We start from the raw sequence: 10,557 nt of genomic DNA on the forward strand, positions 1-10,557 counted from the left end.
CATTTCAGAGTTTTAGCATTTTTCAATAAAAAAAAATTCGTTCTCGCCAATTTATTCACTGTTCAACTACAACTCAATGGATCCCCGTAGACCACCGTTCAACCCCTACTCATATCCTTACTACATGAATAACCAAGTGAGCTACCCAGAAATGCCAACTATGGGATTTCCTTTAAATTCTATGTATCAAAACCCGAATAATCCACACATCCCATTAACCCAAGATCAAGCCACATCTAATACGGTGCCACATAGTAGTGCCCAAACAACTATATCTACAAACAAAGTACTAAGGCAACGACAGAAGTTTGTAGAATTAGTTGCCTGAGTACCTCGGTTGTAGAATTAGTTGTTTGGGCACTACTATGTGGCACCGTATTAGATGTGGCTTGATCTTGGGTTAATGGGATGTGTGGATTATTCGGGTTTTGATACATAGAATTTAAAGGAAATCCCATATTTGGCATTTCTGGGTAGCTCACTTGGTTATTCATGTAGTAAGGATATGAGTAGGGGTTGAACGGTGGTCTACGGGGATCCATTGAGTTGTAGTTGAATAGTGAATAAATTGGCGAGAACGGATTTTTTTTATTGAAAAATGCTAAAACTCTGAAATGGTGGTATAGATAAAATTTATGTCTGTAGGTGAGCATTTATAATGTAATTCATAATTAAATGACAAGTCGCTGGCACAAATTAAGCCACGCCGTCTCGAAGTTTGTTGGTAATATTAAAAAGATCCACAATCGGAGAGAAAGTGGCTTGAGTGATGATGATAAGAATAATAAAGCACTAGAGTTATATCATCAGATGGAAGGTGAAAATTATATCTTCATGTATGCTTGGGATTGATGTTCTGAGAAAAGAAGAGAAATGACTCAGCCAGTATGAAAAGACCGAAGATATCCCATCAACTAAACGGACAGGTTCAAAGAGAAACAAAACTAGCACTAGCAACAACTACGTACAACTCGAATGAAGATTCCGATACAATTCTCCCTCCTCACCCCCCAGGAAGGAAAGCTTCGAAGGCGAAGGGAAAAGAAAAAGAGATGTCTGCAAGAAAAATAGAAAAGAAGAAGGAAGCAATGGAGGCTTAACATAATATTAAATTAGAGAAGATCAGAAAAATTGATAGCTTCAATAAGACTATGGAAGGGTTGTTCAATGAGATTAAAACGATACACAATCAGAATTTTACGCTTAAGTTTATGGAACGAGGTACATCCACAATGATTGAAGATTAAAGAAAAGTGTATGACAAAACACTTAAGAGTGTGTTGCGTGATGATTGATGAATCAATTTAGTTGATGTTAATTTCTTTATCCTTCCATAAAAATGGTTTGCTTTTTTTTTTTCCCCTTAAGAACAATAATTTGTTTGTTTGTTTTAAAATGTTGTGCTATTTATAAAAAATTACGTTCTTAGGCATTGTTAGTTTATTTAAAAAATGTGAGCTTCAACAGGCTTTAATACTTCTGTTATTTTTAATAATTGGTGATCAGTACTCTATAATTAAACATGCTTTTAGTCTGAATGAATGTTTATTTGATGTTTCTTATGTATTGGAAAAACACATTGACTGTTGTACTAGCTATGACTTGTTCACTGGTTCAAAAGCTCATAAACAACTATTCTAGAATTGTAAAGCAAAAATATAACAAAATTAAGATTCCAAGAAACAACATTGACCATCACAGACATATAAGGAAACAAAGATATGAAGAAATCCTCATAAGTGAGGGTCAATGTGTTATTCATAATTTTATGGAATTATGTAAACTTTAATTATCTTATAGTACCTAACAGTAGAAGGCGGATCCCTGCAAAATTTGGTAATACTTAGAGGAGTTATTGGACAATTGTTTATCTAATTTTGATAATAGTTTTTAAATTAATTGAAATAAGTTTGAAAATTTAAAATGGAACTTATAAGTTAAACGATCAAATTACTATATATATTATCAATAGTGATATCCACACTGAAAGCCAACCATGGATTTAAAAAAAAAAAAGATATCCACACTGAAAATTCCTAACCAATTACTAGGGGCAGATCCATGTATTAATTAGGGGTGACTTAGCCAACCCTATAAATTAAAATTAGCAATTTTATCTTTTATATTTTATAATTTTTTTAAGTATTTATACTCTTTAGTCCTTATAAAATAAAATTACATTGCAATAATTTTTTCAATCCTCAATTTCAATATTCTAATTTCGCATTTCCATCAATTCATTTCCCACATCTACTGAACTAAACAACAAAAAGAACTTGCCAACATATAAACAAATAAAATATGAGTATGGCATACAAACAATTTATTGAGCTACTTAAATCGAAGTTTGAAATTTATATGATAGATTTTTGAGACCATAACACGGAAGGCCTTATACGTATAAGGCCTTCCGTGTTATGGTCTCAAATATCTATTATATAAATTTCAAACTTCGATTTAAGTAGCTCAATAAATTGTTTATAAAATGAACTTATAGAATACTAATTTTTACGTTTTTTTTATGATTTATGAAAGATGGCAAAAAATGGCCTAAAACATTGAAATTTTTTTTTTATTTTAAGTCATTTTTTTACCATATTACATATATCATAAAAAATAGTAAAAAAAAAATTCAAAAATAGTAAAAGTTGATATTCTACAAGTTCATTATATAATAAATTTACTGAGCTACTTAAATCGAAGTTTGAAATCCATAGCACGGAAGGTCTTATATTATCCATATAATACTTAAGCTTTACTCATAAAATATTGTGTAAGGCTCAGAATTCAATTACCCTGATGCTACAAATATGGGCTGAGTTACTCTTGGGCCTGAAAGCATATTTTTCTAGTAGATTATATGTTGGCCTATGACCACTGTATTATTGGAATTTGGTCCACAGGCTAGTGTAACAGGCATGAAAGCTGTAAACATAATATTTTTTAATTATTGCTCCTTTCACTTCAGTGAAACAGCAGTTCATCTGGCAGGAAAAATTTATTTGGTTGGACTCATTCTGATGAAATTGGGAATTGCATGATCATTGCAAACCATATACTACTTTTACCAGTAAGGGGCTAAACTATCGAAAGCTCAACACAGTAGAAACCATCTGACCACTGGCATAATACAAAATGAACCCTGAATCTATGGCAAGTTACAGTTGTTCTTCCGAATGAACGATGTAGTGAGTTTTAAGCCGAAACGATGATCTTTACATAGTAATCTCTTACGAATTTTGCTGTCGAAATTGCTTAGTGGGACCATGGGGAGGTGCAATTACTCAGCAAAGTACAGTCTAAATTAATTTGAAGTCGTTCTTATAAGCTAAGATCGCCTGAGCACTGATCAACCAAGAACAACTTCAAACACAACTGCGTTGCATAATTTGCAATTATCTAACAAACAGGGATACCGCTTCAGATCTTCTCTGACGGTTCATTCATACTTCATGCAGTACAGTTTTTTTGAAGGAAGCTATGAAACCTTTTTAGTTTGAATTGTATCCAATCATTCGGCAATTTAGCCCATAGCTTGCTGAGGCAAAAAGCTCATGACAAATTTATTGCACAAATTAACAAATAACAATTTGGATGATGAGGAGTTGGGGGAAATTGGGAGAATTCCTTTTAAAATTAGATAACTGTACTACTGGAAATTTACAAAAAGGTTGCAATTTTTATTTTGATTATCCAAATTTTGGAGGTTTTGTAACTAATTTTATTTTATCAACTTAATAATTATTGAGCATTTTTTTCTTTATTTAATAGATAATTTGCAACCTTTTGTATTTCAATGAGTCATAATAGGAGATTGACTTTTTTTGTATATATTATAGATGGTATGGAATTGTCACAATAAAGTCAAATAGAGCATCTTACATATATAGGGGCTTCACTTAACTAATAATTAATACATTTTCTTTTGCGCATTTTTAGCCATTGATTTTACAAGTGTGAAACCATATTTTACTGGTTAGCGGATTGTTTTGTACCAGATAAATATTTATTTCACATTTTGTAAGATTTCTTTTTGCTAAATTTTGAATTTGGATGCCGATTGTCCGATCAAATTTGGCACGCGATTAGAAGGTCTCGTAAATTTCCAAATCAACTTAGATTGATCTAAATTCTAATCCAACGGTCCAAATTCAAATTCAAAATTTGAGTTATTTTATGAATCTTGACCCGGTACCTTGGGTAACTTTGACAAATGGCTATTTGAAGAGAATATGCCGAATTGAAGAGAAGAATAATAAATGTAGATCTCATTTACTGTTTCATATCATTGACCATATTATGTTGAAACAGTAACAGGATAATTCTGACATATGAAATGTGCACATATAAATTCAACAAATAGTGGGTACTTCGTAGCAATAAATTTCTTTGATTACTATATGATAGTGCCATTGTACCTTTTGGCTAAAGTTTCTAAGCTTACAATACAATATTATAACACATGATCAATATCAATTAGTGAAGAGTTGAGATTCATTTGATAATATATTAACTTAATAATTTTGATAATCATATATAAATAGAGGAGGGTTCAAATGCCTCCATGTTTTTGTGCCTCCATCATGCCTCCATCTCTATCTATCATTTTCAAAGTTCAAACAGTCGATCCGAACCGCTCAACCTAACCTCCATACTAAAATATGTTTGGAGACCAAATTTTATATTTTTAGGAATTTTTTTACTATTTTTTTAGATAGGTACAAAAATACTGTTTTTAGATGGTTCAGATTTACTGATTTTGTACCTATCTAAAAAAATAGTAAAAAAATTCCTAAAAATATAAAATTTGGTCTCCAAACATATTTTAGTATGGAGGTTAGGTTGAGCGGTTCGGATCGACTGTTTGAACTTTGAAAATGATAGATAGAGATGGAGGCATGATGGAGGCACAAAAACATGGAGGCATTTGAACCCTCCTCATATAAATATTAGGAGTAGAACTAGGATGTTCTTAAGTTCATCAAGCCTCTTGGTGAACTCAAGTCTAAAATCCATCAAATCAGCTTCAAATAATGAATCCGAACGGTTAAAATTTGCCTACCTTATGAGTGATGCTTCTGCATATGAAAATTTTAAAGTTTCGAATTAATTTAATATAAAGTCAAGTGGTTAAAATTATAACGTTTATAAATTAATTTTAATGCATGCATTTATATTTTGGACATCTTTTGACCACTTGACTCTATACAAAGTTAATTTAAAATTTTAAAATTTTTACATGTAGACGCATCACTCATAAGGTAGAATAATTTCAACGGTTTGGATTCATCATTTGAAACCAATCTGATAGGTTTTAGAGTTAAGTTCACAAAGAAACTTGATGAACTTAGGAACACCCTAGTTCTACTCCATGATCAATATCAATTAATTAAGAGCTGAGATTTATTTGACAATATATTAAATTAATAATTTTGATAATCATATATAAATATTAGCTCCATTATATGATATGGAATTAACATTAATTTATTGTGACAATAATTTTTAGTGGTAATATATAGCCATGGTAAAATCGTTTCATTCATTTTTGGAGTCATTAATTGAAAGACATATATCGATCTGTATCAGTATTCGTATCCATCTAATATTTGATCCATATCAAGAAAAAAATGATATGAATGTGATTTTGACATGTATCCAATCCGTATTTGATCCGTTTTCACCTCTAGATCAAACACATACTAAAAATCTAAAATGCTAGAGTTCTCCAAATTGTACACAAATCAATTTTTTTTGAAATAGAATGGGGGTCAGTAGTATAAAAATTTCACAAAAATATAGAGGTCAATTTTCTTGTATCCATAGCATTTCTAATAATTTATATAACAAAACTATATTTTTATTATATAGTTTTAAAAAAAAAAATGGAGGTCAATTGACTCCATTTTTGTAGTGTCTCCGCCTCTGTAGGGAAGGAGATTTATTTGAAGTATGGTATAATCAAATCAATTATTGATCGTTTTAATCCTGATAATATGTAAAGTACTAAATGACATGCTCCCCACTGAATACAACTGGTCACTATTTATATCCCTCAATTGATTAATAATAGCTGCAATTATTGACCAATTTTTTTTTTCTATTATCAATTAATAAATTAAACAAAAACTTTTCAACTGCAAATATAATATAAATTATATATATTAACCAAGTACAACTTAATTGCAACCACATTACATTTCCAAAAAAAAATACATATAAAACTTAAATAGCAAAAAAGGAAATGCCAATATGATACAAAGCAATTAAACAGCAAGAACAACTTACAAAAACATGGATCAAAACAAAAGCTTTGAAAAACAAAAAAGGATAAACCAATCACTTGAATTACTTGAGATCCACTCCGACAAACTCATCGGTGGAGCAACTACTGCTATTATCGCATTGAAGGTCGACTTCTTTTGTACCAGCAACAGTTGAAGCTATTATTTCTTGCTTCATGTTCTGATCATGTTGAACTATTTTGAGCAGATCGCACTCATGATACTCCGAGAGATCTAAAGCGGTTATCATGGTGTCAGCAACCGCCTTGGTAAGCATCTTCTCGCATATTAATTTGAGCCCTTCTATTTTAAAACGATGCGCTGCAACAAGCATGCGGTGGTACCTCTCTGGAGGAGTAACCTCCTCGAAATCAAGGGGCAAGGAATCAGTATAAATGAAATGGAGCAAGTGCTTAAATGTGAGTCCATCCATATGTTGTATGGATACACATAAATTCTTCATGCTCATATCGATATTGTCTTGTAGAGCAAGAAGTTCTGATCGGAACACAGAGGAACGAGCCGCAAGCACGCACCTATGGGCAGCGAATGTGTGTTTTTTTACAACAAAAATAATGTCTACAAAATCCCCGGTTTCTAGGAGTGTACTAATTAGGTCTAAAGGAGGTGATATTACTATTTCTTCTTCATCCGGTTGGTCAAGTGCCGAAGGCTCGGAAGGGTTTGTTGATATTACCTGGGGTTGTTGAGGCCGTCGCAGGCGCATAGATTTTGCCCGTGCTTTCTTGGAACCATCAAAATTGAACCATAAAAAGAATTTATGCACAAAGCAATCATCATTAGAATACTTCTCTTGATCTTCTTTGGTGAAGTACGTTAACGGCACCACGGGGAGGCCCAAACCCTCGCCAAGTGGGGTTGCTTTGAAATCCATCTCTTCATTTATTTTTATAAAAGTGTCGATCTTCCATTCGCCATCGCTACTGTAATCCTGCACCAAGGACATGTAGCCATATTTCTTGACTGCCACTTTATCATCTAACAAACAGAGATAATACCAAACGAATTCTCCAACCGGGTATAGGCGGATCTCCCATTTGATATCGCCTATGGTAAAGGGACCATATTTGGTATTATACATTCTTTCAAAGGATTTTATTTTCAACAATTCTTCGTTTATTCGGCCCTGCGGTGCAAGCCGTGAAACCTCTTTTGTTTCAACTGTAAACACTCCTTCAGCAAATGAACCCATTGTTGGCTGTGGTGAAAAAAAAGCTTTTGAGGTATTGCACAAATTAAGAATTTGGAGGATGATTGATAGGGAACAGAAATGAAAGGGGGCTTCAATTTAGGGGGTAATTAACAGGGAAAAGACTATTTCTCTGTGTGCTCAGCACGCGGCTAAGACATGAGATATAGTGACAATGATTTGAGAATATTCCTTCCAGATTATGTTTATTAATTGCAACATGTTATCTACTATTCAATAAAGTCAACATACAGCTGTTTAAATCAATTTATATATTTTAATTTCCTTTCCACATCAATTCCGTACAGACCGTACCAGTGAAAATCTAGTGCTGATAAATTTGGATTGGAGGCCTTAGGCCTTCTTACATTTTGGGCCTAGAATCCGTAACCCATCAATTGAAATAATTGGACCTGAACGATTCGTAATTTATTTTTGTAAATTTGCAACCACATTGATTGTTGAAGCTCACCTATGTGTGCTAAAAAAGCTAAAGCCCTTTTTCCCCTCTAAATTAAAAGCTTTGATTCATTTTATTTCATATATTTTTAATGACTAACTAATCAAGATTGATATGCAACAATTAATAATATCTACTATAGAAGAATCAAAATTGCATTATTGATAGATGCACCACTACTTTTAATTTTTTTGCTGGTTCATTTAAGTTCCAGTCCATTATAAAAGTTGCAAGGTAGAGAAAATTGACTTCTCTACAAACATCATAAATTGATGGTAGTGGGTCATGATTAGTAGGTCTTGGTGATTTTTTTCCATACAATCTTAGCTCTGTAGTCAAGGGAGGATCCATAATTCTAGTCAAGGGTAGGCACAAAATACTAATAAGAGTATATTATTTTTTTCTCCTAACGAATTAAAATAAAAAAGCAAATAAGTTTCTAAAAATCTCACGACGTGACCAGATACGTCACGACACAACATGGTTCAATCATAGCACAACACGGTTCCATCACGGCAAAACATTTCACATGTGCTAGTCACGTGTTGTGACTCGTGTGTCCCGTGCAATGACCATTCACACAACGTGGTCATCTCTCAAAAATTTGACACGACTAGACACTTGTCTACCCCTGGAACACCTTGGGTGCGCCAATGCCTATAGTTAGCACATAAATGCATGGGAATAATATTATTACAATGAAATCCTTTTTCCGGCACGGCACAGCCAATTAGCGCTGTAGCCATTGTGTCAACAATTCAGCAATTCAAAAACATGAACAACTTAACAAAAACACAGATCCCTGTTAGACAATATGAACAACATAAACAACTTAACAAAAACACAGTTCACAAAAAAACCTTTGAAAAAAAAAAAAAAAAAAACTGGATAAACTCCGATCCCTGTTAGAGATATAAGTGGGTATATAATGTGGGAAATAATTAGGAATACAAGGGTGGTAGGTAGGAGATGATTAATTGGAGATGTTTAGAAATAAACCATAATATAGTCTGTAAATGAACTTCACTGTAATTGTAATTGATACACAAGATTAATACAATATTCATTCTCTATTTCTTAAATCCTTTGATCCCTTTTATTACTTGCAACTACTGCTAACATAGACCCAGGTGATCAACTTCTTTTGTACCCAGAACAGTTGAAGCAATTATTTCAATCATGCTGAACAATTTCGAGCAGACTGCACTCATGATACTCCGAGAGATCTATTGCGGTTATCATGGCATCGGCAACCACCTTGGTAAGCTGCTTCTCGCATATTAACTTGAGCCCTTCAATTTTAAAACAATGCGCTGCGACAAACATGCGGTGGTATCTCTCTGGTGGGGTAACCTCCTCGAAGTCAGGCGGCAAGGTATCCGTATAAATGAAATGGAGCAAGTGTTTAAATGTGAGTCCATCAATGTGCCGTACGGATACACGTAAACTCTTCATGCTCATATTAATATCCTTTTGAAGGGCAAGAAGTTCTGATCGGAAAACAGATGAACGAGCCGCAAGCACACACCTATGGGCAGCAAATGTGTCTTCTTTCACAAGAAAAGTAATATCTGCAAAATCATCAGTTACCTGGAGGGTTGATGAGGCTGTCGAAGGCACAGAAAGATTTGGTGATATGAACTCGGGTTGATGAGGCTGTCCAAGGTGCACAGCATTTGCCGGCGCCTTCCTGGAATCATCAGCAATGACCCATAATACGAATTTATTTAAGAGGCAATCATCCTTAGAATATTTCTCTTGATCTGATTTGCTAAAGGATGTTAGCGGTACCATGGGGAGACCCAATGCCAGGGCTAAGATGGTTACTTGACTTTCAAAACTCTTCTCTTCGTTTAATTTTATCTGAGTGTTGATCTTCCAATCACCATTGCTACTGTGATCCTGCATCAAGTATATGTAGCCAAACTTCTTGACTACCACTGCATCATCTAACAAGCAGAGATAATAGTGCAAATATTCTCCGAACGGTACTAGGTGGATCTCCCATTTGATGTCGCCCAGTGTGAAGGGACCGTACTTGATAGTATACATGCTTTCGTAGGATTTTATTTTGAACAATTCTGCATTTATTCGACCCTGGGGTGCAAGCGTTGAAACCTCCTTTGTTTCGAAAGTATACAATCCTTCAGCAAATGAGCCCATCGATCGCTGCCTGAGGTGAAAAAAGCTTTTGAGGTATTGCACAAATCAAGAATTTGGAAGATGATTATTGAGGAAGTCTTTGATAGGGAACATAAATGGAAGAAGGCTTCAAAGTAGTGTGTAATTAATACGCAAAATATTAGTTCCTTGCATGGTCAGCAAGAGATGATTAGTGACAAAAATATGAGAATACTTATTCTATATTATTTGTTCCTTTATACTTACTCTTTTGTGCTCATTCGTGACTTGTTTTGCTCCCTAAGTTCATATTCTGATTATAGTTGCAAGTAAAGAAGTTTGATGAATTAAAAAGAAACAAAAAAACAAATATTTTTGGATGTGGACACAATGAGGGTGTTTTGTAAATATATTTTTTTTCCAGATATAATTATTGAGGTTAGTTATATGGTGTATGATATAAACTGCAATTTAACTGTTTA

The 10,557-nt window shown here is 33.5% G+C and overlaps 2 protein-coding genes across 2 annotated transcripts; both read right to left on the reverse strand.

Moving 5' to 3' along the window:
* Positions 1–6,348: 6,348 nt before the first annotated feature.
* LOC144545638 (BTB/POZ and MATH domain-containing protein 1-like) lies at positions 6,349–7,497 on the reverse strand. Its single transcript, XM_078294199.1, has one exon. The coding sequence runs from the start codon at positions 7,495–7,497 to the stop codon at positions 6,349–6,351; it is 1,149 nt and encodes a 382-aa protein (XP_078150325.1).
* A 1,630-nt stretch (positions 7,498–9,127) lies between these two features.
* LOC144545639 (BTB/POZ and MATH domain-containing protein 4-like) lies at positions 9,128–10,117 on the reverse strand. The gene has a single exon (XM_078294200.1). It carries the CDS (start codon positions 10,115–10,117, stop codon positions 9,128–9,130), a length of 990 nt encoding a protein of 329 aa, XP_078150326.1.
* Between the last annotated feature and the right edge of the window lie 440 nt (positions 10,118–10,557).

This window comes from Carex rostrata, chromosome 28 (assembly GCF_964058835.1).
Source record: "Carex rostrata chromosome 28, lpCarRost1.2, whole genome shotgun sequence".
Classification (NCBI taxonomy): domain Eukaryota; kingdom Viridiplantae; phylum Streptophyta; class Magnoliopsida; order Poales; family Cyperaceae; genus Carex; species Carex rostrata.